General features: G+C 50.9%; 11 protein-coding genes across 11 annotated transcripts; 8 read left to right on the forward strand and 3 right to left on the reverse strand.

The window, feature by feature from the left end:
- Window positions 1-1,558: 1,558 nt before the first annotated feature.
- clf1 (putative cell cycle control protein (Cwf4)) lies at window positions 1,559-3,622 on the reverse strand (the record flags this gene model as incomplete). Its single annotated transcript, XM_056889915.1, has 1 exon — window positions 1,559-3,622. The coding sequence occupies one exon, from the start codon at window positions 3,620-3,622 to the stop codon at window positions 1,559-1,561; it is 2,064 nt and encodes a 687-aa protein (XP_056736406.1).
- Window positions 3,623-4,053: 431 nt separating this feature from the next.
- Window positions 4,054-5,586, forward strand: N7443_009860 (U4/U6-U5 snRNP complex subunit PRP31; the record flags this gene model as incomplete). Its single annotated transcript, XM_056889916.1, has 1 exon — window positions 4,054-5,586. The coding sequence occupies one exon, from the start codon at window positions 4,054-4,056 to the stop codon at window positions 5,584-5,586; it is 1,533 nt and encodes a 510-aa protein (XP_056736407.1).
- Window positions 5,587-6,325: 739 nt separating this feature from the next.
- Window positions 6,326-7,153, forward strand: N7443_009861 (uncharacterized protein; the record flags this gene model as incomplete). The annotated part of the gene is made up of 1 exon (XM_056889917.1): window positions 6,326-7,153. One exon carries the CDS (start codon window positions 6,326-6,328, stop codon window positions 7,151-7,153), a length of 828 nt encoding a protein of 275 aa, XP_056736408.1.
- An 844-nt stretch (window positions 7,154-7,997) lies between these two features.
- On the forward strand, window positions 7,998-9,187 carry N7443_009862 (uncharacterized protein; the record flags this gene model as incomplete). The annotated part of the gene is made up of 5 exons (XM_056889918.1): window positions 7,998-8,513; window positions 8,570-8,681; window positions 8,738-8,952; window positions 9,001-9,093; window positions 9,149-9,187. The coding sequence occupies 5 exons, from the start codon at window positions 7,998-8,000 to the stop codon at window positions 9,185-9,187; spliced, it is 975 nt and encodes a 324-aa protein (XP_056736409.1).
- A 328-nt stretch (window positions 9,188-9,515) lies between these two features.
- On the reverse strand, window positions 9,516-11,905 carry N7443_009863 (uncharacterized protein; the record flags this gene model as incomplete). Its single annotated transcript, XM_056889919.1, has 6 exons — window positions 9,516-10,214; window positions 10,270-10,483; window positions 10,541-10,608; window positions 10,664-10,733; window positions 10,787-11,565; window positions 11,639-11,905. The coding sequence occupies 6 exons, from the start codon at window positions 11,903-11,905 to the stop codon at window positions 9,516-9,518; spliced, it is 2,097 nt and encodes a 698-aa protein (XP_056736410.1).
- Window positions 11,906-13,214: 1,309 nt separating this feature from the next.
- Window positions 13,215-14,569, forward strand: N7443_009864 (uncharacterized protein; the record flags this gene model as incomplete). Its single annotated transcript, XM_056889920.1, has 5 exons — window positions 13,215-13,379; window positions 13,438-13,474; window positions 13,530-13,600; window positions 13,666-14,042; window positions 14,110-14,569. The coding sequence occupies 5 exons, from the start codon at window positions 13,215-13,217 to the stop codon at window positions 14,567-14,569; spliced, it is 1,110 nt and encodes a 369-aa protein (XP_056736411.1).
- A 1,136-nt stretch (window positions 14,570-15,705) lies between these two features.
- Window positions 15,706-16,369, forward strand: N7443_009865 (uncharacterized protein; the record flags this gene model as incomplete). The annotated part of the gene is made up of 2 exons (XM_056889921.1): window positions 15,706-15,852; window positions 15,902-16,369. 2 exons carry the CDS (start codon window positions 15,706-15,708, stop codon window positions 16,367-16,369), a joined length of 615 nt encoding a protein of 204 aa, XP_056736412.1.
- A 1,102-nt stretch (window positions 16,370-17,471) lies between these two features.
- On the forward strand, window positions 17,472-18,131 carry N7443_009866 (uncharacterized protein; the record flags this gene model as incomplete). Its single annotated transcript, XM_056889922.1, has 1 exon — window positions 17,472-18,131. One exon carries the CDS (start codon window positions 17,472-17,474, stop codon window positions 18,129-18,131), a length of 660 nt encoding a protein of 219 aa, XP_056736413.1.
- Window positions 18,132-18,997: 866 nt separating this feature from the next.
- N7443_009867 (aldo/keto reductase family protein) lies at window positions 18,998-20,068 on the forward strand (the record flags this gene model as incomplete). Its single annotated transcript, XM_056889923.1, has 3 exons — window positions 18,998-19,049; window positions 19,100-19,532; window positions 19,588-20,068. The coding sequence occupies 3 exons, from the start codon at window positions 18,998-19,000 to the stop codon at window positions 20,066-20,068; spliced, it is 966 nt and encodes a 321-aa protein (XP_056736414.1).
- Window positions 20,069-20,540: 472 nt separating this feature from the next.
- N7443_009868 (C2H2-type zinc finger protein) lies at window positions 20,541-21,772 on the forward strand (the record flags this gene model as incomplete). The annotated part of the gene is made up of 2 exons (XM_056889924.1): window positions 20,541-21,078; window positions 21,141-21,772. 2 exons carry the CDS (start codon window positions 20,541-20,543, stop codon window positions 21,770-21,772), a joined length of 1,170 nt encoding a protein of 389 aa, XP_056736415.1.
- Window positions 21,773-22,861: 1,089 nt separating this feature from the next.
- Window positions 22,862-27,352, reverse strand: N7443_009869 (chromatin-remodeling ATPase CHD1; the record flags this gene model as incomplete). Its single annotated transcript, XM_056889925.1, has 2 exons — window positions 22,862-22,976; window positions 23,025-27,352. 2 exons carry the CDS (start codon window positions 27,350-27,352, stop codon window positions 22,862-22,864), a joined length of 4,443 nt encoding a protein of 1,480 aa, XP_056736416.1.
- Between the last annotated feature and the right edge of the window lie 492 nt (window positions 27,353-27,844).

The raw sequence follows: 27,844 nt of genomic DNA on the forward strand, positions 1-27,844 counted from the left end.
TTTGAGGTTTGGGATCCAAGAACGAGATTCAAACCAGGTCGACGGTCCAGAAAGGCGAAAAGATCGAGTCTAGGCGAAAGCCCAAAAAAAAAAAAACAACAAAGGTAGAGAACGGGGGTTGGGCGACACGTCGCGGAAAGGGAAACTGGAAGAGTAAGTCTCACCACCACCAGCATCAACATCAACATCAACACGGAACTAACCGAAGGACAAGTGCACAGCACAAGAAAACAGGCGTAAGAGCAAGAGCAAGAGCGACGACCTGGGGGGCAAACCTGCAAGACGTGACCTGGGACCGAAGGGAAGGTGAGACACCGTGAGGAGCCCCCTAACGGAGGTTAGCGAGTGCCGCCATCCCCTTTCCGCTTTCCCTTCGTCATACTCATTTCGCTTTCCCTTTTTTACTCCTATGATCGCCCTCCGTTTCTTGATTTTAGGGTCCGCTCGGACTAGACTTCGGTCAACCCTTCACCACTATTGTCTCGATTCTCTTCTCAGAAGTTCAGTCTTCATATTGCGGGTATACTGTGGCTGCTTTACTAAATTATGTGGAACCCCCTATTCAAGCAGACCTGCCAACTTTTGGGCTGCTTCTCCACTGGGTCTCACTGAAGCGGCCTGAGTCCTGAGCCCTGTGTCCTGTGTCCTGTGTCCCTAGACTCCAGACTCCCAGACTCCTCGACTCGCAGACCCGAAGCACTGTATGCAAGGAGGGGTAGATAGATCAAACAAACAACCCCTTTTCACACACGAGCTGGGATCCATGGTTGGGTGGAGGAACAACCAAGGAACCCGGCAGTCACACCCTGGCTCGTGCACTGATCGTCCCCAGCCTCGGAGCCTCGGATGGTTCTTTAGTTTCTAGGATACTCATTTGTTCCGATGTTGGCTACAAAGTTTCCCGGTCTCGAGAATAAGGATGCAGTAGGGGTAGGAGGTACGGGCAATGATACCACAGCTAGAGAGCACTATAAACGCCACTATATCAGTATAATGTTACGCTAAGAATAGCTCACTAGAATTTTCGTGGAAGCCCACGGTCCGCCCTAGTTTCGCCCCGAAAGGGTCGCCTTCCTCCACTCTTGAGGCCCCGTGGACAAGCAGTCAACAGACCATTGGCGTAGAATGCGCCATCAGGCCATTTCATTTATCTCTAACCGATCTATCTCAATCTATGTTATCGATCAGGCCTAGCCCGCGAGATGTGGTGCAATAAATTCATCTCCGATACATCGCCAGGCACAATGCAGGTACGTCCGGATCATCTTGCAAGATTACTCGTCGCACAAGCCCCCCTCTTCACCCGCACAGGTCCGACGTACTACGCGGATGTTTTTTCCAGGCGACCACTGATAAAACCAGGAACACTAGTGAGATCAGGTGTTTGTACGAGATCTAATTCGATCGGAAGGTTCATGTGTGATGCTACCACAGTTCCTTTGTTCTTCTCATTGGCGAAAAAGTCGGGCGTTTAGGGAAATTATTGTAACACGTGAGGATATCATTTTCTCCAGACTTGCACGAATGCAATTCCACATACTCCAGCTCTGTGCATGAACTATGTCTGACCCTGCTTCCACTGGTGCGCCCTCTGGAGCAGCTTCGACAGGTTCGCGGCGGACTTGTCGTCGGCGGGGAAGACGTAATCCATGTACTCCTCGTACCGGTCGTCTTCCAGCTTGCGACGCTTCTTGACACGCCGGGGCATCTGTTTCTCGATTTTGTCGATGTCTTCTGGAGAACCGTGGGTGTGCTCGAAGGAGCGCCAGGCGTTGAGCAGTTCCACTCGCTGGATAGCAGTTAGCGCCGAGTCCATAGTCCGTGGGATCCGGATGATACATACCTCTTCCTTGAGCTCCTTGTCCTTGAAAACCTTGTGCGCCCGATCGAATACCGCCCGCGCCCGTTTCTTCGCGTCTTCGCTGACAGGCTTCTCTTCGTCTTCCTCCTCCTCCTCGTCTTCCGGTACGTTGATCTCGAAACGCGCGTAGTTGATCCATACCTTGACGTGATCGGTCTTCTGGAGGAGACGCTCGTACAGAGCGCGCACTCTGTCGTATTCGCCCTCGTACTCTTCGAAGTCGATATAGGACTTCCACACCAGCTCGGGCATGTCGAGAGTCGGCTGGTCGATACCCAGCTCGTAAAGTGCGCGGGCGCGGTCCAAATCATCCAGGCCACGCTCAAGCTCGGCATATTGAATCCAAGATTGGCTATTCGAAGAGTTCCACTCAAGCTGCTTCTCGTACAGGGTGCGACACCGCACGAATTCGAATAACTGGCGCTCAAGCTCGATATAGCCACGGAAGAGTTTGTCTTTCGGGCACATACCAATAGCCATGCCCAGGGTCTTTCGCGCAGCTTGTAGCTCCATTTGGCGGATCTCAAACTGGGCCTTCATAAGCCACACCTTGGCGAATGTGAACTTCTTATGGGGGATCAGCTTGATGCATTCTTGGTAGATCTGTCGCGCGCGATCCGCATCCTTGGCCTCCATCTCCTCCCACACGGCGTAGAAGATCCAAAGGTATATATACCTGCGCCAGTGCCTCTTTTCTTGTGACGGGGGAATTTGAGCGATGGCTCGCTCGTAGACATCTCGCACCTTCTCTGGATCGCCGGCCGTTTCTTCGAGTCTTGCAAAGTCAAACCAGATGTCGTAGTTGCGCGAGTTCTGCTTGAGCTCCTCTTCATATTGTACCCGTCGCTTGGACAGAATCACATCCTCAACGCCTTCTCGGTCACCGAACTGCTTCTCAAATGTGGTGTAGGCCTTGTGCAAGACCATTGATTTGGACCGTGGGAGACGATCTAAAGCATATTTGTAGATAGCCCGAGCGCGCTCATATTCCTTCAACTTGGCTTCGAACTTGGCGTAGACGATGAAGAGTTTCTCGTCCATAAAGTCCTCTCCCAGTGTCTCGATGGCCAGGCCATAAACCTCACGAACCAAGTCACTCGTTCCGGATTCCTCCTCGAACCGAGCCCATTTGATCCAGTTCCGAGGTTCGGGGTGGACGATGGTGAATCGCTGGAAAATAGCACGCGCTCTGTCAAACTCATTGTACCGCTTCTCCAACTTGATATATGCGCCCCAAGCACCTTCCTCAGGCTCCCATGACATCCAACGTTCAAACACCTGGCGAGTACCAGGGATGTTACCCAGGGTCTCTTCCATGTAGACATACTTGTACCAGAGCTTGTCGATACGAGGCAAAATGGTCACGGCACGGTCGAGGAGGTTTCGGGCGTGGTTAATATTCCGAGTCTTCATCTCAGCTTCGATGTAACGAATCCACAGGACAACGGAGGTCGAGTCGACGTCCAGCGCGCGCTCAAAGATCGACCGGGCTCGGCGGAATTCCTTCTGTTCCAGTTCCCATGCTGCATAGCGCATCCAATTGTTCATGTTAATGCGGTTGCGCCGCACATAGTCCTCGAATTCCTTGCGCTTGCGACCCTGGTACTCGTGCAGCTCTTCCAGATCCGCAAAGCGCTGTGTCGGTGCTTGCAGGCCGGGCTCCTGTCGGTCCACGGCCTCGCGCAGCAACTGCTCTGCGGAGATCTGGATCGGCGCCGCGGCCTTATTCTTGACCCGTGGAGGGCCACGAGAAGCCTCCATAGTGGGCTAAATTGTAGGATTGGATTGAGGTGTAGTCCGGTTCAAGGTGTCGGCGGATAGGCTGAAATTTGCGTGACGTTTCCGAGGTTATAGGTGGCGAGTTCTGGAAACCCAAAGAAAACAAACAGGCGCACCAAGGCGCAATGAGAGTGAGGGTATAATAGGACCGTCCTAGTCCAACCCGAGAGGTGTTAAGATGCTGTCAAAAAGTGTCGCGATTCGCGGTTGAAATCCACGGCCTGCGCTTCTGGTTTCTGTCGTCACCCGCAAAGCTCTCACCTGACTAATCGCAGCTCCGGGGATTTGCTTCTCGAAGAATTCCAACCGCAACTTCAACGTCAACTTTCCAACTGCCCCGGTGGCGTCGTGGAAAATCTATCTTACGCGCTTTCTTTCTCTACTCACCCCGACAGTTTTCATCTCACGCCAAGATGTCAACCGCGGAGGAACTTCTGCGCGACTTCGAGGAAGATGAAGACTTCCAGAACGAGGAAGATGTCGAGCAAGAGCCCGAGGAGGACCAGGGCCTTCAAGGAGGCGCGGAACCGACCAACGAGTTCGATCGCTCAGTAACAACGACCGACGAATTGACCCGGCTACACAAAGTCCTGCGCGATCACTACTCCACCCGATTCCCCGAACTGGAGACTATGGTTACAAGCCCGATCAAATACGCGAAAACCGTTGCGATTCTGAAAAATGGACCCTTTGACGATATCAAGGCACTTTCATCGTCGGCGGATAATATGGCTGGCGAGCCGCTCAAGTCTGTGCTGGATGGGCCGTCTCTTATGATTGTTGCGCTTGAGGGAACTACCACCCGAGGACGAGAGTTGAACGAATCTGAGCTTAAGCTCGTTCTTGATACTTGTGAGAAGATTCTTAAGCTTGATCGCGAGCGTACGGCCCTCACTCAGAGTATTGAGTCCCGCGTGAATTCGATTGCGCCTAACTTGGCAGCCTTGATCGGATCGGAGACAGCAGCTCAGTTCCTCAACCAGACCGGTGGTCTTCTTGAATTGGCCAAAATCCCGGCGTGTAATCTGGGAGCCCAAGGTTCAAAGAGACAGGAGGGATTGGGCTTTGCTACCAACCACGGAGTCCGTGCGCAGGGTTTCCTCTACGATTCGCCTCTCATCCAGGAAGTACCAAATGACCTCAAGAAGCAAGCTATCCGAATTGTATCTGCCAAGATGGTTCTCGCAGCTCGCGCAGACGTTTCCAACTACAACAAGGATGGCTCTCTTGGTGTCGATTTGCAGGCGCAGTGTCTCCAGCGATTGGAGAAGTTGACCGAGCCCCCGCCCAACTCCGGAGCCAAGGCCCTTCCCGCCCCCGATGACAAGCCATCTAGGAAGCGTGGTGGACGACGTGCCCGAAAGGCTAAGGAGGCCGTGGCCATGACAGAACTACGTAAGGCACAGAACCGGGTTGCTTTCGGCAAGGAGGAATCAGAAGTCGGATACGGCACTGGCGAAGGCACTGTGGGTCTGGGTATGCTTGGACAACAGAACGACGGCCGCATCCGCGCCACACAGATCGATCAGCGCACACGTGCCAGACTCAGCAAGAACAACAAGGGCTGGGGCGCATCCACCCCTGCAGGTGGTACTGCTTCGTCGCTGCGCGGTTTCGGCCAGGGCGGCGTCGGTGGCACTGCCAGTGTCCTACAATCCAGGGGCCTGCGTTCGTCGGGCGTAGGAACATCCTTGAATGCGGGCGCTGGTACTGCCAGTACCATCGCATTCACTCCCGTCCAGGGTCTGGAGCTCGTCGATCCCAAGGTGCAGGCCGAACTCAACCGCAAGCGCAAGGCCGAAGAAGACCGTTGGTTCAACTCGGGAACATTCACCCAGGTCGGCGGTCAGAGCAAAGAGAAAGACGGCTTCAAAGTGCCCGCTCTTCCACCCAAGAAGAAGGTCGATATGGGCGACGGTAAAATGGGTCCACCACCCAAGCCATAGGTATCGCATCTACCTGACCGACTGTTTATTGTTTATTGCGGGTCTGAGCATCTGGACGGCGTTCGGGGAGACGAGGGGCATTGCACGTGATACCATTTTTGTACATCTAGACCAGTTCGGGCCCAGGCCTGGAACGAATCAAAACGTTTATTTATTGCTTGTCCAAAGGCAGGATTCCATTTCCTCTTCCAACACACCGACGGGTTCGAGGACCGTTACAGGACCGACGTGCATCTTCGGGGCGCAGTCGCTCGTGATCGTCTCTAACAATTAGGGTTCACAATCATGGCTCACCAAGACATTCATGTCTCAGGGCCGAGCAATCCATAACATAAGGAATGTCACATCGGGGTAGAGGCGTGGCCCGATAAGATGTGCCCGGTTCGTGGTGCCGTTTTGCAATTGAACCAAATTCCAACGGTGGCACTGTATTGCGTGCTCGAGCTCTTTGCCCACTCGGGCACCAACTCTTTCGCAATCGGGTGGAATGTGGTACAAGCTATGGACTAGGAGCATATGAGGTGTGCTCAATGCGCCCAATGATGTGCTCAATCAAGTGCGAATATTTATACTTTATGCAGATGTTCACGGGATAAAAGGCTGCTTCTACTTTTCTTCCTGCACTTCGCCTTCGATTTCCAATCCTCGTCCCTGTATCTACCATTCATACCTCTTTCAATTCGAGCTGCTTCGTCCATTTTGGACCTCGCATTACAATCCGTATCTCATCATCGAAAGCATGACAGTCAATGTGGCCCCTCCGGCCATTGACAGCACACTCGACAAATTCGACTCTGTCGACGAGAAGACAAAGATCCTCAACCAGCTCCTTCGCCACACCCAAGTAACAAAGGACTTTGACCTACTCAAATTCGCCGCTGCCGCATCAAGACAATTGCAACATCTCAACAACCCAGCACCAGACACAGACACGCGCCTAATCTCCTCGCCATACAATGACCCTCCCCATCTACTAGATCTCAATCGCCTCGACACTCAGAACAGACTCCTATCACTAGCACTAGCCTCCTTCAGACCAATTCGCGACGATTACGCCACAGCCGCATATCTCGACTCCTTCAACTGGCAAGAAGTCTTTAACCTGGTCAAAGCATATTCAGACGCAGAAGGTCACGAATGGACCACGCAGGCTTTCTATGTGGTTGAGTTCCGATCGGTCCTCAACCCGGGTATTGATCAGGACCGTCTGCATGCGTTAGATGCGTATTCGCATCAGGAAGCTACTACCAGTGGCGGGTTACTAAAGTATTGGTTTGGGACGGCGAATGAGAAGAGGCAGAATCTGGCTACTTGTGTGTGCATCACCGTCCTTCGTATTTATTGTTTGTTAACTTTTTTTTTTTTTTTTTTTCAATTAGGTATCTGGCGCAGTCGAGAAGATGCGAGGTTGGGTGGGCTGGGGCCGTGGCATGCCAAGGCGAGGGCGGCGGTGAGGGAAATGTATGAGACCATAGTTTTCACTACCATGAGGTTGGAGATTGCGGATGGTGTGAAGGGTTGGAAGATTAGTGGCTGGCAAGAGGAGGGCCATGTACAAAAGCATTGACGTTGGAAAACCCCCCTTTATTCGGACATGTCCACGGGTGGTCCGTGTCGTCAGACTGATGAATGAGCAATCTAGACTTCGGATCTTGGTGCCATTCACACACACACATGCGCAAGGACATGGCCGCTGGAGGTTTTGGGGTCCTGATCGCCTGCGCCGTTTGCATAGTTTCGGTGAGCGAAGTTGGAGGCTGAATGGCTACTCGATCGGGCTAGTAGTCTGTGCCCAGGTACCGTTCTGCAAGTGTAAAGAGAGCTTGTTTTCATCTCACATATTGTGTCTTTATATTCAATCTACACACAAAGCCCACAGAACGAATGCCGTCCTTCCAGGGGTGGTTAATTGGTCTTTTTATTTATTTTCCGGGGTTGTGTCACTCGACACTATTTGCTGATGATCCATCCCGTCCACAGTATATATCCAACCTGGCAGGGACTGACTGGGACCTCACTACGTAACCAGCAGCTTTAGAGACAGAAAACGCCAAGCTGATTAACTTCGATTTCCGCAGGTCATGGAGACAAATGTCGAGAAGAGTGTTATTCCCCGCCATGGGTCACTAGTAGCTTCTCCACTTTCGCCCCGTTCAGCAGTATTCCCCGCTTGATATGCGGATAATTTATACCCATTCACTGCCTTCCCCATCGACCCTGGCATCATAAGTACTCCACGCAGCTAGACGCCCCGCGAATAGAGTCCAACGCCTTGGTCATGCGGGCCAGAGCTGGCCATCTTATCGATATGGTTGGACATGCATTCTGATTGATTCTTGTCTACAAGGACAAGATATAAAGTCGCCGTAGCATCCCTCTCTATCTCCTCAACCCTTCTACTCAATCCCAAAATGGTCGGGGTCATAGCAGACAACCTCGCCGTCAATGACGGCCCCCTAACCTCTGAGAACGCAGCCTTCTTGCGTCCCTCCGAACCAAATTTACCCATCGAGGAACTCCGCAAGCGCTACGAAAAAGACGGCTACCTCTTCCTGAAGCAGGTCCTTCCCCGCGCCGATGTCCTTGAAGCCCGTAACCAATACTTCTCCTCTCTACAGTCGACTGGTGTTTTAAAGCCCGACACTGCGCCCGTGGAGGGTATTTTTGATCCGACAAAGAGCCACCTGGAGTACCCCGGCATTGGAGCCGGTCATGTCGACGGGAACGGGAGGCCGGGTGGTGATAAGGCGGCACGGTTTGTTGATCTCGCGCTGGACGCTCATTATAAGGAGTGGTATGCCGAGAAGTTATGTAACCATCCGGCGCTGTTTGAGTTTATTGCAAAGTTCTCTGGCTGGGGGAAGAATACGCTTAGTCTGCGTCGCACGTTGCTTAGGAATAATATTCCTGGCTCGAAGCCCATTGGTGTATGTTTACGTTGCCTCATCATGATTCCTCACACTTTCTGACTTTGTCGAATTAGGTTCATTACGATCAGATCTTCCTGCGATACGGTGATCCCACCAGCGTCACAGCCTGGGTTCCACTAGGAGATATCAAGCTCAACGGCGGGGGTTTGATTTATCTCGAGGATGGTACGTTCGTTTACTTTACATGTCTTCATTTGAGAGGTACTGACTTCGTACCGCAGGGGACAGCATCGGCATCGAAATGGAGCAAGCATTCTTCACCAAGGCCAAACAAGCGGGTCTCTCTGACGAGGAAGCCCGATCAGCTTTCAACTCCAACATGATGGCAACAGGTCTCCTTTCAGAGACCCCAGCTCAATTCGCTCTTGAACACGGTCGGAAATGGCTAGTGTCGGCTTTTGAGGCTGGTGATGTTGTCCTGCACAATCCTCATATGGTATGTATTCTTACACTATAGCTCGAGTCGCGCTAATGTTCTCCATAGATTCATGCATCGACTATTAATAATGACCCCGATAACGTTATTCGTCTTGCGACTGATTTGCGGTTCTGTGATTCTTCGAAGCCTTATGACAAAGTATGTTCTTGATACTTACTAAGACGCATGTGATGGGTAACTGATACTTTTTTAGCGATGGATGAACCACTATACTTTCAACGATGGGGTTTAGTCGGTGGTGACGGGCATTGAACGCTACTTCTGAATCAGGTATAAATTGGAAACCATGAGCACTATCGCAAAGCAAATATGACCCATGCTGTGAATTCCACAACTATTTTACCAAGCAAGTATCCAAACAGGCACATCAGGGTTCTGTTCGAGTTTTTGCCTTCATTACATTTACCATATGCAGTTACCTTTCAATCTGTCAATGTGAGAAAGTAGCCGTCAAGCATAGATTCCTACCTTCTAGGAGAATTCAAGGTATCATACAGTCCTTTCATTTTCGTCGAGAAATGTACAGTGTAATGTGTTTTTTCCCAGGCTGATGAGGGCCACTATCGGGTCCGACTCATCGTCCGCTCCATCCTAATCAAAGCATCTTCCTCCTCCGCTTTAGCAAGCTTATCACTAGGAAGCAGGATGGCCTTGTCAATCGCCACGGGGAGAGCACGATGACGGCCGCGAATCATCACAGCACAGAGCACGAGCTTGCTCAGTGTATGCCAGCCACCAGAGAAGCTGTAGAGCTGGGTTGGAAGGCCGGTGCTTATGCCGACGCAGCCGTATGCACTGACAGTTTCGAAGATGATGTTGAACGCCGAGTATGTGACTGGATCCCGAGTGAAGTTGCCAGCTTCCACAATGCAGATTATTAGTACGGCCAAGGCGATCCACCATAAGTCATATGCCATCTGTGCGCGGAGTTGGTGGCGGATAAAATACATTCGGCCTTGCGAGGGGGATTTGGGTGATAAAGACGTGTTTACCGAAGAATTTTCGCTCTCTTCGGTCACGGTGGGGTCGTCGGCGTAGATTCCCAGGCTTCTTTCTTCGTAGACGTTGGAGTGGCGCATGGTGATTACAACTGGATAGACGGAGATGTACATCATTATCACGTAGAGTACCTGAGTTCCAATTTGGAGGGCGGAGATGTTGGTGATGTAGAAACCTCCACTACGCACGCAAAGTGCTTGGAATAGTCCATCCAAGATACGGGAGCCGACGGGAATTACGTCGACTGCCGGATTGTCGTACTTGAACAAATGTCAGTATTTCGAACTTGGGTAGATGAGAAACGATCGAACTCACATTGAGCACTTCATATGCCACCCAATCAACCCCATTCAATACAACCACGGAGAGAAAAAGCCACCAGGTATGTGCGGAAGGGAAAAGCGTTGTGTAACATCGTCGGGGGTGCTCCAACAGGAAAGTCAATGTCTCTCGGAGATAATGAAAATACTCGCCAGGGGGGAGAATCCGACGCATGGTGGACAATATCCAGCGCAGGAAAACTGGGTAACTGCAAGGCAATAATGAGTTCACATGTAGAGAAACACAGAATAGCGAAGGGACATACCACGTGTTGCCCGCCAGAATGAGAAGACCCATCGTGATCAGCATGTATGTTGATCTTTGAAAGGGAACCTTGGACAAAATATTAGTGGCATGCCAAGTTCAAAAGAGAAGCCCAGGTACTTACCATATTGGCGTCAAGGATACTCATCCCGGAGTTATTGAAGGCAGAAATGGCGAAGAAGAATCCCACCCACCTAGACGAGGATAAAGTTGGAAGGGTCTGAGGACACTGGGAAAGAAGAGTTACCAAGGATTCATTCCGTTCGCCCTAGCCAGCGCAGCCTTGTTTCTCGCCACATACGCGCCGACTCCAAGCCCACCTAATAACTGCCAGAGCAGAAAGTAGACAGGCACAATGATCGACAATAGGGATACGGCTCGATACTCTGCGCCGCCAAGCCGTTGACGTTCTCGCTCACTCAGATGATGGAATGAGGAATTGCGACTGATTTTGCGTAGAAAGTTCAGATGGCTGTCATCTTCTCTATCGGACCCCTCGCTCTGGCCTTCCTCAAGCATGCTCTGCACATTCACGTACGGAGGACGCATGCGTCGGCGTATTGGGCTCGGCCCGTCTCCACGGCCATCCCGCAAGTCATTAGTAAATGTGATGTGGACTTCAGTATCTTCAGTGTCATTTGGGTCTCCAGAAGAGCGTCGATACGGTAATCTATCGCCAGAGACTACGGATTCACTGTCATGTCTAGTCGTGGGGTGAATGTCTTCAGCTTGCTGGTCAGATGGTCTGTCGTGAGCTGAATCAGTTGGAATCTGGCCCTGGCTCTTGATCCGTGGGCCGATGGACCGAAGAGAGATAATTGAAGGCCGTCGGCGATCTGTCTGTAAGTCTGGATCCTCCGAAATTGTCGATTGCCGCGATATAGATCGCGGCCAGGTAATTCGCCGGGCAAGACTAGTCGTTTTGCGGAGCCTCTTTCTCCGGAGAGTTTCTTCTTGCACGATTTCTTTGAACCTCTTTTCGAAGATTCTTTTGCGGACTGCGACCACTCCAATCGAGACCCAGATCTATACAATATGAGCTCTTCGGTCCAAAAGTGAGCTAGGCTGTTGCCTGGTCGAATAAAGGGATGCTTTTTACCGTAGACCCGGCCATGATCAGAAAAAAGAGCAAGATCTGCTGGAAGGTGTTTAGTGTAGATAGGTTGACTGTGTTCAGGCCAGCGAGTGTCATGGCGCTGACTGTCAAGAACAACGAGTCAATGTATCGTACGCTATGGGCCGGAGTGGAGCTACCCCAGAATATAGCGGAGGTGACGAGAGACACTCCGATGAAGTAGGCATAATGAACTGTGAGGAATCGTATTCGAGGTAGATAGGGCTTGATGACTCTCCAATTGAAAGCCATCTTGACAATGCCTACCTGGTCCCTGGAGGTTCACTCGTAGAGGTGCCTCAAGGTGGGGCCTTCCGATCTCAGTTGTAGCCGCGTTCCAGAGTGGCGCGTGATCACATGACTGTCCCAAGATGGCCAGTGAGATCCACGGCGCGGTGAAAGTCCGTGACCTAGAGGTATTCTCCGGGTGGATTTGGCCTTTGTCAAGAGTCTCCCTAGCTTTCTCGTGTCCTTGGCCCAATACGGTGAATGGTTTAGTCACGGAGCCGAAATTTAGGGCGCTTCTGACGCATGCATTAGTTAGGGGCATCTGGACCTTAAACTCAATGCCTAGGTGGGTTGGGACTAATTTGATTAGGCTTGATTACCTCACGCGTGGTATATATAGATGCGACACAAAGGCCTTCAGCTTACCTCCCTAGGTAACTGGTCTTTCTCTCCAAGGTTGCGCCTTCATTGAAGTCACAAACTATGTGTTCCTTGAGGCGTATGATTGCTAAACACATGGACCGCATCGCGGAAGACGATCAGGTCGCTCAAGTCGCCGAGTGCCAAGTAAGCCGCAGTCCATGAGAGGAAGCCTCGTCCTGGCCCCCACTCGGGAATGTTTAAACTTCCAGGCACGCCATCAAATTGGGTCGATCTGGCGACGCCCCCTGAGATTGAATTATTATGCCCCCGCTTAGCAAAAGTCTCTTGGCCTCGTGGAACCGCGGGATCACCACTCATCAATTCTGTCAGGCTGGAGGATCGATTCCATTCATATCTAGAGCCACTGTCACTTAATCTTGTCTGATTTTTGTGTGCTAGTCTCTCTCCTACTTCTAGGCCCCAGAAGATCGATCGTCGATCTGGGTACTTCTTCTACAATTCTGCGAGCCCCCACTTTGCACTTTTAGTAGATTAGGGCTTACTCTAACATCGGCTCAAGGCCGAGTCTTAAGATTTCAAGACGCCACCACGTATACGAGAGCCGAATACGATCGTCAACATATCTGTTTCAGAAAATCGGGCTTGTTGGGAATTGTCAGACGGGCGTGTGGACGACTATCAGAAGTGCTCAATTTTGAGTCAGGCTTTAGGCTCACTGCAGACGCCGGTACAACCAGTTTCACAGGTCAAGCCGCGATTATGATACGAGGCATGTGGATCTAATAGCGTCTAGTCTCCACGGAGTATGTAGCCTCTACCTCAATTGCTTTGACACTTGAGCTAATTCGCCAACAATTGCCGGGTATATATGAGGAACCTGGCTCTCCTGTTTCCTGCAGGATTGTAAAAACCTTCTTCAGCCCTGGTCTATGCAAGGAAATTTATTATCATGGTTGTGACATACAGCATCAGTCCGGCGTACATCCAGGGACCGCTTATCGCGGCAACAGTGTTCGGCGTTCTGGCGACTCTTTCCACTGCTCTGCGCCTATATGCAATGCACTTGAAGGGACTAAAGCCCGGGATCTCCGAGTTTTTCCTCCTGTTTGGAGTGGTCAGTCATCCTCATCTATCGAAACGTTTGATGGTCATCTTGCTGACTTCCATCATAGTTGTTGATGTACGGCGCTCTGTCCTTGCTCTACATCAGTAAGATCGCTCTTCCGTTCCCCTCCCAAGAATCCACATTCTAATAGGGACCCAGTGACCAAGTATGGGGGTATGGGTCTCCACATAGAGGATCTGCCGCGCGAGTCGATCGTCATAGCGATGAAGGTAGATTTCCAGCCCAGGAGGCATATTGAGAGATTGGTGTCTACCTTTGCTAATCAGTATGATAGTCGCTCTTATCTATCGAATTTATCTACGGTACTTCCCTCGGACTCGTCAAAACTTCAATCGCTCTATTCATGGTCCGCATCTTCGGAACAAAAGACGGCTTCAAAACCGGGGTCATCGTGGCCATGTTCGTTGTCTGGGCATGGGTAACCAGTATCATCCTCGAAGCCTTCTTACTCTGTCGGCCGTTTCCCTATAACTGGGACACATCTGTTGGGGGAACTTGCGGCAACCGTCCGGCAGCTTTCATGGTGGCTGGTATCATGAACGTCGTTACCGATATTATGGTCATTGCACTGCCTCTGCCGCACGTCTGGAAGTTGAAGCTCAACGTGCAGAAAAAAATTGGTCTTACCTCTGTGTTTGGTGTGGGGATTGTGTACGTCTCAAAGATCATTGATCACATGAACCAGTCCCCAAGATTACTGACAACCTATTGTGTATAGAATCTCTGTCATCAGTATCATCCGTCTCATCTCTATTTACAAACTGAACTTTGACGATCCAACATACACCCTGCTCGACCCTATCATGTGGACTGTACTGGAGCCTCAACTAGCCATTATCTGCGCCAACATGCCATTCTTCAAAACAATCATTGCCGCTTTTGCTCCTGCTATGGGATCCTCTGCTGACCGGAAGTATGGGCCCGGTGTTTCCTCTGGAAGGACCTTCGACCGACTTGGGCATTCAGAGAACAATGGTACTTATAGCATGGATCCGTTGGACACGAAGACGCACACGGTCAACGTTGGTCACAGCTTTGACTCTTCAAAAACCGCTAATGCCGATGTTGAGTCCGTCAGCTCGGAGGAGCAGCGCTTAGCCTCTAATGCGAGTCCTTACGGGATCAACGTTATTCAAAAGTTCGATGTGGAGTATGAGAAGGCGAGTGTGCGAGGTTAGTCGCCTAAACGTGAACCCCAATAGCTCTTTGGTATTGTAACGAGAAATTATCTGGACAATTGTCTCCAAGGTTGTCTCTATACCCAGTCTGTGGTTTTGTTTAAATAATTACGAAACGGTTAGCTTAGCTACCGATATCCTTCTTTAATGTCATAAACAGTCTCTTGTCTCACACGTCTTTCTAAATGGGGGGTTTTTTTTTGTTCTTCCGTTAGATTGAAGAGAATGGAAGGCCGCAAATTTAGAATAACTACGCCGCACCTGCGACATTTTCATCTAACTTCTGGATGTGTGAACTCACAATTATCTTCAAGGTCAAGCCCAAGACGTTGAAAAGCAATGTCGCTACAAATCTGCAAGGCTCTGGCCTCCTCACAAGACCATGGACGTTGGGGCCGGAACCGAGACGGCAACTACTCTAAGCGAGCCTTTAGCCTCTACCCGGGGGATAAGTTAGGCTTGTCGTCTTATGAAGACAACATGATGGCCAGGCATCGGATCTGGATGGCGACGATCGTCGTGGTGACTAACCATCTTATCTCTTCTCAGAACCGCGTCATGCACGGTAGGAGAAGAGTGTCACCCCATCATTCCCGGTCTGCTCGGATCACTTCTTTCCAAGGGACGTTCACTTTATGCTTACATGGCATTGTCATTGTGATATCTTTATCGTTGTTCCAATTCGCGGAGGGTCAAGTGGCTGGAATGTTGACCTGCCATTCCAGGGGATCCACATCCAGCCAAAACATCCCTGGATCCGCCCCAGAACGCCATCACCGGCCATTGTCGCTGGAAAACACCTCGCTTTGTTAAAACCAATTGAAAAAAGAACGTTGGAAGCAATAGCGGGGGACCAAGCCATCTTTATGATGGCTGGTGAATTGAGGGGCTGTCGCGGGAACGTCGTCAAAGTATGCGAAGGCTGGCATTTGTATACCAGCCCTCATTCCACATCACTGCAAGATTCTCCATCCCCACAGATAATATAAGGCCTATGATTCACTGGTGAATCATGGATCACCCTCGCGTGTTGAAAATTTCTTCTCAGGCGCGTGTAGTGTGATTTCTCTCGTCATTACATCCGGCACTTGAATCCTTACCAGAGACATCCGACCTCACACACCAACTCACCCAATATGTCTTTGCTTTCTCCCAGGTTCGCGTGGGCTGCGATTGCTGTGTTGGCTTTGCTACCAGTCGCCTTGGTTTACGCGCACCCAATCCAAGAGTCGGCCACTGCGACCCAGGTCCAGCCTGTAACGAATATTCAGCCTCGCGACCCCGTACGTTTACAAACACAAACACAACAGACCATTTCTAACATACACATAGAGGCTTATTCCCGATACTGAACACTACCTTGCCGACATCTTTGGCCTGCTAGGTGTCGAAGACCCGCATACTTCCGAGACTCCTTCCCCTACTCTGGCTTCTACCGACATGACAGGCAAGCAAGACAAGCCTGCAAACGTCAAGACAACGGGAACGCCAACTAGCAGCGCAACTAAGACTACGATTACTCAACCTGCCATGTACACCACCAACATCCGCCATGGAGATACCAAGGCCATTGAGAATATCCAGATCGGATCTGGATATACTGGAGGCAATAAACTCCAAGCCTCCGACCTGCCTGTTATCTTCGATGCAGTTGCCAAAGAGCTGGATCACCGATTCCGCAATATGATCGACAGCTCTGATGAACGGGGACTGGGAGACGACACTGACTCGAATAAGCGAGTTTTAGAAAGCGACCCTAACTCTGACGATTTCGCTGCTGAGCTTGGGTTCTTGGGATGAGAAGCATCCTGGTTTACTATCAAAACGGGGAGACTCTGGAACGAACTTGTATGATTTTTATTATGTGATGATCTTTATAGCTGTATTAGTATATCGAATGTTTTCTTTCTAGATGACGGTGAATGCCATAGGACAATTTTGCAATTCTACAGCCTGACCGCGGATACAATAGGGTGTTCTCGAGTATTTTCTTATCTCAGCTCTGCTCTACCTCTTTCGAGGCATTATTTGTCACCTTTTTAAAGGTTTAAGTAGGCCCGGGCTTTGCCATGACCAATTTTCAGATCAATTTTCAGGGTTCCTGGTGCGGCTTTATTTTCAAGAGGCTTCTGTTTAGTCAACAAGCAAAGGTCCCCGTGTGAAAGGAGAAAGGTGACCCTCGTGAGAATCTAAACAGCGCTTGTGCTTAGTACAACGCACTAGTCAGTTCTGCAAATTAACGAAATCAACAACCATCAAGATCCTGGTGTGCTCGGTATAAACAGATGCAGCCGTTGCCAATGCTGATGTCTTCCGAATTGCGCTCGAACTTCCGCAAATTCGTTACAAAAGCGAAGTGTGAAGGAACAAAGGGACTCAGCCCGATTTGAGATTTTCCACGCCTACGCTCAAGCCTAAATGCCCATGTTTTTAAGCCCCCAAATCATCTCGGGGTTGATAGATCGCTTAGGGTATTTTTCCCCCGCTTTGGACTATTAGGGATTAATGACTCCACCAACTAGCAGTATTGCCGGCCTATCTGGGGAGTCCGTGGTTCAGGCTAACGCTCAAAAAAGCCTAGTACCGTGACTCGATACTTCGCTTCTGCAATGCGCAGTCTTTCAGCGAATTAGCGAGAATAACTATCCCCGTGAGGCTAGCAAATGCCACTAACAGGGAATTTAGTTCCAAACTTCAGAGGCTCAAGAGGCAGCACTCCAAGACATGTCCAATCAAGCGAATTATATTCACTTTGGTGGCTTGGCTCGCAGCTAGGCTCAAACACTTTGATGGATAATTCGTAGAATAAGGAGCTAGCTTTCTTTTCATATAAAGGGACGCATTTGTCCGCTGCATCGCGTACCCTCATCTACACTTCTTTGCATTCCCCCCTACCATCAACATGCGTACCTCTGGTTTCCTCGCTGCCGCCCTTGCTACGCTCGGTGCACACGCTGATGATGTCAGTAGCATGGTCATTGGCTACTTCTCTCCTTCTTGGGATCAGGGTCTCCTCCAGTACGGCGGTTGGACAAGCACTGCCGCCAGCCTCGTCGCTATCAACACTGACGCCGCCACATACCACGTCGGCTGCATAAAGGGCGCCCCCAAGACAGACTGCAACTATCCCCATTCGTGGACAATTGTCCAGGGCCCGGAGACAGTGAGCTTCAGCGGCGTATATATCGCATCCACCTCAGACAAATCAAGCAGCTACGAGATTACCGTCACTGAGTCCTATGAGTGCTCTTTGCAATCTTCAACCATGTCAGCCCGCTGCACCATGAGTGTCGGCGAGACCGGCTCAAATGACGGTGGAAAGACTGCCTACTCCTCTACCACATCGGCGACCTATTCTACAGCCCCAATGGCTGAATCATACTATCAGTTGACGGTTACCGCGGGGTTGAAGTCTATCACGGAATTCGAGGCGACCCATACTTCGGCCGCAACTACTACAGCTTCTGCGGCCACTCAAACCGGTGCTGCTGCCGCTGGACCTGTGGGCGCTTTGATTACGGCCGCTCCTATGGTTGCTGCTGCCGTGGTTGCTCTGCTGTGATGAATTTTAGATTTCATGTTCCCTATAATGAATTACCTCTTATATGAATTACCTCTTATACCTTTTCGGACTCATTTCCTCCTCAACTATCGGTGACGCGCTCCTATCTTTCCCAAGTACTTCAACTTTGAAGAAGCCCTTCCGTACTCTCTTCATCATAAGCATTCTATGCATGTTTATCTTCAATAAGTACAAGGGCTGAAGAACATCCAAAAGATCCACGTCTAATAAGTTACGTACTCTATCAGCAGCGTTTTGAAACGCATCTTGTTCAAAGCTGAGGCTAGCATGAGCAGCTTGTTTGATAGTAATGCCTTTTTGAGCAGTGATTCTTGTTTAGACAGAACTTACCCACATCCGAGAAATGACAGTTTCTGTTCTGAAGAACTTAAACATAATCAATTATCACCTCACATTTACGTTATCTCCTTGATCCGCAGTAACTTGTTCTTCGTCATTCGCAAACTTACGCCCATGGAATGGGGATGGCCGATCGGTGGTAAGGGGTCTCGGTAAGCGCCATCTTAACTCCGGTGGCCTTCCAGTTTTCTCTGGCTGCATATGCGCTTATCCCCGGCTATGGTTCGGAGACCGATCATAGCTCCTGGAAAATACCTAAAGAACCACTAAGAAGCTTTTATGTAATTATACTTTAGCCGACTAAGCGCGAGATCGACGGTGTCAAGGTTGGTAGAAGGGGATCGGGGTTAACGAGGAGCCATGGCACTCTGTGGGACTCGACTAAAGGTAACAACCGTATAAAAGGCCCCTCCGGCGCAAAGCTCGAACTTCATCAACCACTCTGCTTCAGCAACACCGGATAATATTACTATCACTCTACTCGATTCGAACCACCTATTCACACAATGCCTACTCTCGTCGGAAAGGAAGTCGGAGCCACCGGCTACGGCACGATGAGTATGACTACCCCTCCACGATTTGAGTGAATGCGCTAATATGATCTCAAGGAATGACATGGCAAGCTCAGCCACCGGCGCAAGAAGTGTGCTTTGAGACCTTAAACAAGACTCTAGAGCTGGGTGCCAATTTCTGGAATGGCGGCGAGCTGTACGGTACACCGGAGTACAACTCGATGCACCTGTTGAACAAATACTTCACCAAGTACCCTGAGAACGCCGACAAGGTTGTTCTCAGCGTCAAGGGTGGTCTTAAGGTCGGCCAGCTCGGCCCGGATGGCTCGGAAGAGAATATCCGTCGCAGTGTGGACAATTGCGTCCGTCTACTGGACGGCAAGAAGAAGATTGATATCTTCGAGTGTGCGCGCCAGGACCCCAACTTCCCCGTCGAGCGCACGATCGAAGTTCTTGCCGAATTAGTGAAGGAGGGCAAGATTGGAGGAATTGGATTAAGTGAGGTGGATGCGGAGACGATCCGACGAGCGTATGTTCTGAGATGTGGAATGGATTGCGGAAATTCATGCTAACTACTACTCTAGAGCCAAGGTGCACCCTATCGCCGCCGTCGAGGTCGAGATGTCGCTGTGGTCAACGGACATCCTCGAGAATGATATCGCCAAGACCTGCGCCGAGCTCAACATCCCCGTCATTGCCTACTCGCCTCTGGGCCGAGGTGTCTTGACCGGTGCCGTGAACTCTCTGTCCGACCTGCCCGAGGGCGACATCCGACGACACATGTCCCGCTTCCAAGAAGAGAACTTCCAGCACAACCTCAAGCTGATCAATGAAGTCCAGAGCCTTGCATCTCGCAAGGGAGTCGCTCCGGCTCAGATTGCTTTGGCTTGGGTTCGCAGCTTGAGCGGAAAGCCCGGCATGCCCACCATTATTCCCATTCCTGGAGGCACCACGGTCGATAAGCTCGTTCAGAATATGGGAGGTGTGCAGGTGCTCTCTGATGAGGAGCTGGCAGAGGTTGATGCGATCCTTAAGAAGCACACGGTCGCGGGGCCCCGTTACTAGGGGATTCTCTAAATTAGATACTATGACAGTTAGCTTCAGATCAAAGCATCATAATGATGATAGAATGTCATATTGATTGCAGTCAGATCAAGTGTAGAAAAATCAACAGTCAATCTCACGGAGCATAGGCCGAAACAAATGCACGGAGATTATCAGAATTGCAGAACTCTTCTTTGTTGTTCATCTTATGCATTGATGAATAGGGAAAACAAAGGATAGAGCTTACCATAGTTGATTCACGAAGCCAATTGTCTGTGAAGTTAGTACAGATTGCATGTTGTCAAGATAGGCCACAAAACCAATATGTGTGCGAAAGCAAAACGAGGGAAAAAGAAAAGCGCGAGTTGGGGGTAGCTCCACGTCACGTGATGGCATGAAAGTAAACGCCTCACCCTTGAGGTCGATGCGCCGATAACAACCAAATCACCCCGGTGCCTTGACTTCAAAGAAATCGAGATCAAAGAATCTCACCATGGCTTCTCGAGACGCTTCCCCTCTTTCCTCTGTCGGCTTTGCCGAAGAGTCAGACCACGAGTCCATCAAGCACGAAAGCCGCGCCCAGTCACCAACAGGATCCAACATGCCTCCATCCAAGCGCAGGCGCACAGGCGTCGCTTCATGGGATCGACAAACTCCTCTATCTTCGGTTCAAGATGAAGTCCCTCCACCCTCCCCCACAGCCTCTATCTCCTCCGACAGCTCCGGCGACGTCCCGAACGAACCCAGCCTCCAGGGTGTCCTGGGTAACAACCAAGACGACGATTACACTGGCCAAAGCACCGACCAAGTCACCATATGTCGGTGGGATGGATGCAGCGCAGGCGATCTCGGCAATATGGATGGCCTAGTCCAACACATCCACAACGAACACATCGGCAGCCGACAGAAGCGGTACTCGTGCGAGTGGACCGACTGCTCCCGTAAAGGCCAAACGCACGCTTCTGCATATGCACTCCGTGCCCACATGCGAAGTCACACTCGAGAGAAGCCTTTCTACTGCACTCTTCCCGGTACGTCAATAGCCCAACTTACGCGTGATCCAAGGGCAACGTAATTGCTAACCCTCACCCAGAATGTGACCGTAACTTCACCCGCTCCGACGCATTGACAAAGCATATGCGCTCCGTTCACGAAACAGATACCCTGCGCCCATCCGATTCCAAGACAAACGCGGTCCTCGGAAGTGTCGCAGGAACTCCAGCCTCGAAGCTACAGCGCATCCGTCTGAAGCTCTCGCATCCGCCCAAAGAACCCGGTGCCGAGTCCGAGGCCCACGAATCCATCCTATCCACATCCGTCGCCGATGAAGAAGACTCAACAATGCCCGAGTATGGTCCCGAGCTCGGCTTCGACGATCATGAGCTGGCTATGCACCCTCACGATCTGTACCGTCTGCTGCGGCGACAGATTAACTGGGCTGAAAAGGAGTCCGCACAGCTGCGCGCCGAGTGGGATGATATCCGGCCGAAGCGCGAGCAGTCTTGGCGTGAGAAGGAGGCAGTCTTTGATGATGTTATCGATGGCGAGTTGAGGCTGTTCAGCGCGATTGTTGGGGATATCGGTGGTCCTGCTGTGCCGACGACGAATTTGTCTACGAGTTTGCAGAAGTTACAGCAGCAACAGCAGCAGTTTAGGAATCAGCAGGAGCAGGAGCAGATGCAGGCTAGAGCTGCCGAGTCGGCTGATGTTAATACTGCTGCTTGAATGCATTGAGCCAAGACTGCATCACCTTATGTGCTTTGGCGTTTCTGCCATATCTTTTTATTTCGGGGGATTTTTCTTATGGTGTGAATGGAGTTAGAGCTTTGGGTCTGTTTCCATCATGGTTGAAAAGGTAACGGGTGAGGGGAGTGGGATATCAATTGTACGAATAGCTCGTTTTCATCTGGGTGTGCTTGCTGCTTGGAACCAGGATGCCTTTCCCGCCTACTCCAGGCTTGCTGGCATTGTCAATATTAATGATTTCACATAAAGCCTAAGATTGTATTTGTAGCTTTACTGTAGAAACTCAAGGGCATTAATCCTAGTGTACGGTAGATCAGACTCAGTTTGAGACCCAATGAGAATCCCCCAGAGGGATTCATTCATTCGTTCTTAGTTGCAAAAGGACATCACGAACGAGCTCCCAGGTGAATGATCTTGTCAGATACAGAAACATCAATCGACGCCGTGGTAGCCACTCCATAGGGTACATGTGCTTCAAAAAGAAAAGAGAAATGAAAGGAGACAAGAAAAAAAAATGCCAGCTGCACCGCCAGCCGCACCACAGTGATGCAAGCATGCCAAGGGTAAAAAGAAACAAGAATTAGAAAAGGGCAGATCCAGCTAACCCCATGCTGACCTTTTTGCGGCCAAAAAGATCAAGATCCAGGTACAGCGCGATCCGCCAAGGAGAAAGATATGAATATGAAATGGACAAACTCCAAAGCAAAAAGAACCCCAAGCACGCCATGCAAATATCGTCTGATTGAATCATATTCAAGTCGGAGGGTCTCCTTTCTGTGCTGGAAATTTTTGGGTTGCGCGATTCATAACGACGCCTTTCAAAATGCCATGCAACTCGTTGCATCCGTATGTACTTTCAATTATCGTCAATTGATCTCTTGAAGTTTCGTCTCAGTGACAGGGGAGAGGTTCTGAGAGGTAACCGAGGGGGAGGGATCAAGGAACCCAGGTATCCTGTTATCTAGGACTAAAGCCAAAATGCTCCATATTTATGTCGTAGGCCCGTGAATCAGAGATTCAAAAGGTAATTTCAGCCGCGGACATCGCGACAAGCGGATCCTCTCTGCATCATGCTCCGTTGGAAGGTTTGTTCTTGCTGAGTTCCTGGACCTTCTTGAACATTTGCTGGAGTTTGGACCCGCTAGCCTCCTTGTTAGGCCAGTAATTGACAGAGACGTAATCCCTAAGAAAGGTTAGTAACTGGAACACTCGAGCTGACAAGTAGACTTACCATAGACGCGTCTCAAGGGAGGCCATAGATGCCCCTCCACCAAGATTTCTATTAATGAATTCACCAATGTTCTCAATGGTGTTGCGGAGCTTCAGAGCTCGCTCGGTCTTGTTAGGGATGTTCTTGGCCGTAATTGTGGAAACCTCCTTAAGCTTTGGCACAATGGGCTTGAAGAACATGAAAGCCATGTCTTCCTTGCTCGAACTACCATGTTCGTGGCCCTTGCGACGACGAAGCTCCTCATTGGCCGCGTCGGAGAGACGATGACGGGGACGATCGAAATCATGCCCAGACTTCGGGCGATCATGACCGGGTGTGTGGTGACGGTCATCTCGGCCGCCATGGGTGTGAGAACGCTGTCGCGAGCGATCGACCTCGCGCTCGCGCTTGCGAGAAGAGGGCGCCGGGGAAGCTGAGACACTACCGCTGCCAACGCGCGAATTGCGCTTGTTGTTCCGGTGGTGGTTATCCACAGCACGCCGTGCGGTAGCGTTGTTACCATTGCTATACTTGTTTCTCAAGACGGACAGCAAGTACTCAGCGCGACGGACAAGATGAACAGCACCGGGAGACTTTGTTGACTTCTCCTCTCCTTGAGCACGCTGCGTTTTTCGCTCCACTCGGTGCTCTTCCAAAAATAACTTCTCGCTGAGACCCAATTCAGTGTCATCGCGAATCTGGGCCCAAGCACCGAATCCGTGACGTCCAATGCCGACAAGAAGCATTCCATCCTCCCGTGCCCCCCATGGGCAGCTGTAGTCGGCAAGCTTGGTAGCTTCTGGAAGACGGAACGTCCGGAAGTCGGCCAAGGAACCGGTAATCTTCCGTACAAGGCGCATATCCGGTGGTCGGTCGACGATGGTCCAGGCATTGAGACGTTTCACACCATGATGGTCAAACAAGACAGCCTTTTGCTCCTTCTTCGTGATGTTCTTGCCTGATTGCTTGAGAGCATCAATCTGGGCCAGGTTGTCGTTGACCAAGGCAGTTGCCTTGTCAGTCATCTCGCGAAGAGCAGCTTTCACGGTCTCTCGGTCCCGGTTTTGCAATCGACAGTCCTCAATAATGAGCTCCTCGCAGTCTGCCATGTCACCAAAGCGCAGGAAGGCTCGAGAAAGCGCACGGTACTCCTTCTCACCAAGAGGGCGCTTGGGGTCCAATGAACTATCGTCCTCAACATCATCGACGACGACTTGCGCTCTAGCCTGACGTTTGGCTTTGCGTTCTTCACGTGAATCCTTAGACTCTTCGGCGGGCGCTCCGCGTTTGCGAGGCCGGTTCTGTTCAATCACGTCGTTGAGGTACTGCTCATCGGCCTTGCGCTTCTCGGCTGTTTTAATCTCGTCGAGCTTCTCCTGTGGGATGATGTCGTCCCAACTAAGATCATCGACCTTGATATCCACAAAATCGAAGGCCTTCAAGAACTCTTCACCACCGTCGGCTTGGATCTGCTCTGACTCTTCAGTCTGGTGTAGCTCAGCGTTGGCAAGAACCGAATCAATATCAAGCTGCTCGAGCTTTTTCTGGTTGTCGGTTTGCTCAAACATCTTCTGACCACGGCGCTTGAGAATCCGGGAGATGTCTTCGGTCGAGTTAGGTTCACCGATGACACGGGCCATCTTGTTCTGCATATCAGAGGCCTCTTTGTCGGTGACACCACGCTGGATTGTGATGAACTCGAGCAGAAGCTTGTTGCGTGCTCTCTCGATGACCTCCTCTTCAATGGTGTCTTTTGAAACAAGACGATAGACACTGACAGGCCTTGTTTGACCAATTCTGTGGGCTCGAGCCATGGCTTGCAAATCTGCTTGTGGATTCCAGTCGGAGTCAAACAGGACGACCGTGTCGGCTGTCATCAGGTTGATACCGAGACCACCGGCGCGGGTTGACAGAAGGAACGTAAAGTCGGTACTGTCGGGGGCGTTGTAGTGCTCAATCGCCAGGCGACGAGCAGCTGATGGAATGGTACCATCAAGTCGCTGGTATTTGTAACCGCGGTACTCCATGTATTCACTGAGGATATTAAGCATGCCGACCATCTGACAGAAAATCAAAACTCGATGGCCATCTTCTTTCATCTTGCGAAGCAGCTGGTCAAGCAACATCATCTTTCCACTGCTAGTAATCATGGCACGAAGGATATCCTCTCGTCGATGACTCCCTTCAAGAATTTTGGCTTCCGCGTTAGGGAACATGAAAGGATGGTTGGAAGCCTTCTTCAACTCCATCATGATGTTCAGGAGCGACTGCTTCACTCCCCTGGCGCCATCATTCAATGCAGCGTAGTTCTTGGTCAAAATGTTCTTGTAATACTCCAACTGAACATCGGAGAGCTCAACTCGGATAATCTTCTCGGTTTTTGGAGGAAGATCAGATTCAACCTTGGACTTTGTGCGTCGTAACATGAAGGGTTGAATAGAATCAGTCAACTCGGCCAGTTTCTGTGAAGCGGCCTCAGAGTTGAGATCCATGTCTACATCGACCTGGATCTTGCCAGGGTTGAGGAAATCCATCAAGGATGCCAATTCTGCAAGGTTGTTCTGAATGGGTGTACCAGTGATGAGAAGCTTGGCTTGGCATTTCCATTCAGAGAGCTTGACGTAAAGCTGAGAGTCACGGTTCTTGAGACGGTGCGCCTCGTCGATACCCATGAATTGCCATTTGAACTGTCCAAGGAAGGCAGAATCATTCATCGCATACTCATATGTCGTCAAAAGTACGTTGAATCTTGGCCGCTTGGGATTACCATCCACCATTAATTCATATTCGCGAAGAACACTGCGCGCTTTTTCGCTGCCGTTGTAAACGACATAATTCAAATCTGGTGTCCAATTGTCGAATGTTTCGGCCCATGCGGGCATAGTAGAGAGGGGAACAATGACGACAAAGGGACCTTGTTGCCGTCGGACATGACGCAGCCAGTTGATAAAGGAGACGGTCTGCACAGTTTTTCCAAGACCCATCTCGTCAGCCAGCACGACGTTGCGGTCCTTGACCCAGTTGAAAGCAAGGAAATTAAGACCCTTAATCTGGAAATCTTTGAGTTCTCCATTTTCCAAGAAACTGGGGGTTCCGTGGATAGGCTCGAATGGCTTGCGAGTAGCGGGATTCGACTCGTTCCTATCAGAGACAGGGACTCGAGCAGACCGATCTAAGAAGCGGTCGACCTCGCGCTGGGCGATCTCACTAACCATCTCTTCCGCTTCCCAGGTACACGAGTCATACAAGAGGCGCTTCCATTTGATGAGGTACTCTGTGCCGTCCACACCAACCCTGTTTCCAATGACTCGCTCGACCTTTTTAAAGTCCTCAATCGCTTCCACGTCTCTCTCGCGATCAAGGTTCCATTTTTCCCGGTCTTCAGGAGGGGTGGAAGTTTCCTGTAGAAGACGTAGTTCTTCGTCAAGTATTTTCCGAACATAGTTATCGACGCGTCGTGTGCTTCGGTAGTTGACAAGCTCATCATTTGGCACCCAAGTGGCATGATAGTGAGACTTTTCTTGCCACTTGATGTAGAAATCGTAGTCTTCGCGATCAACGGAAAGATCGCGGCTAGGGTCTTTGTCCTTGTTCAAACGATGATTGAGGACCACATCCACGGCAGGACGACTATCGACATAGTCCACGGGCCAGTAATTGTCCGCTGCGTGGCCTGCGCCGTCTTCGAATATGTCGTCCTCATCGTCATCGTCTTCATTGTAGTTTGAGACCTTGGCAGCATTTCTGGTAGAGAAGCGGACTTCAGAAAGCGAGGGTTCCATTCCAGCGCTTTGCTTCAATGCGCGGCGACGTCTCGCTTTGCTTGCTTGGCCGCCGTACTCATCACTGTCTGATTCCGAGAATGATGAGGCCGTAGCCGACCGCGAGGTCTTCGAGGGCTGGTGTGAAAGTTCTTTGCGCGGACGCTTCGCGCGAGGTGCGACGGTATCAGAGTCGGAGTCGGAAGAGTCGGCGAGGGTACGCGCTGTGCGCGCGCGACCACTACGACGAAGCCCGTACAGATCGGGATTTTGTCTCATGTATTGGGTTTCGTCCGGCGGCGACGATTTGCGCTTGAGACCTCGGTCAGACTGCGGCGATGAAGAGTTTTCACGGCTCGATGCATCGAACTCATCGTCACTGTTATTCATCGCGCCATCATCGTCTTCTCCGTCAGAAGCGGGAGACTCGGCATCATATGAGTCGTCCACGGCATCGGGCTCGGGGGAGGACTCGGAGACGGGGTGGGACTCGACGGGTTGGGCTGGACTGTGCTCGCCCTTGGCGACCACGTCGGATTCAGCTCGTGAATCATCGAGAGCTGGAGAGTAAGGGAAGCCGTTAGGCATTGTGGAGGTAGAAGAAGGTTCTTGACCCGATGGGATCACCATGCTAGAGGCTGTGACAAGAGGGGCAGTCAGCATTGAAGCTCAATTCTAGCAGGCGGGCACGTCAGAGATGCATGGAACGGTAGAGGAGTGGTACGCGACTCGAATGGCGGGGAGACCGAAGCTTGTAGGCAGCATATTGGGGCAGAATCTCAACTCTGATGGAGAAGGATGGTTTTTGATGGCGGGTGGCATAGACGCGGGCACGGTATGCCAGGGAGGCACTGGGAAATTGACACCGATCATCCGCCCAGCAAGAACGGCAGCCTCAGATTGACTGGAGACCGGTCGAGGGTCTCCTCGATCTCAAGTCCAAAAGGCAGATTCTGGATCTCGTGCAGTGGGTCGAAGAACGCGGAGAAGTTCCCGTACAAAGAGTTCGGACAGGGCCTCGGCGTGTAAAAAAAATCAAAATGACTTACATTCCATAGCGTGGTGACCCCGCAAGAGGGG

This window comes from Penicillium atrosanguineum, assembly GCF_028827265.1.
Source record: "Penicillium atrosanguineum strain IBT 20685 chromosome Unknown utg000008l_segment0_segment0, whole genome shotgun sequence".
NCBI classification, from domain to species: domain Eukaryota; kingdom Fungi; phylum Ascomycota; class Eurotiomycetes; order Eurotiales; family Aspergillaceae; genus Penicillium; species Penicillium atrosanguineum.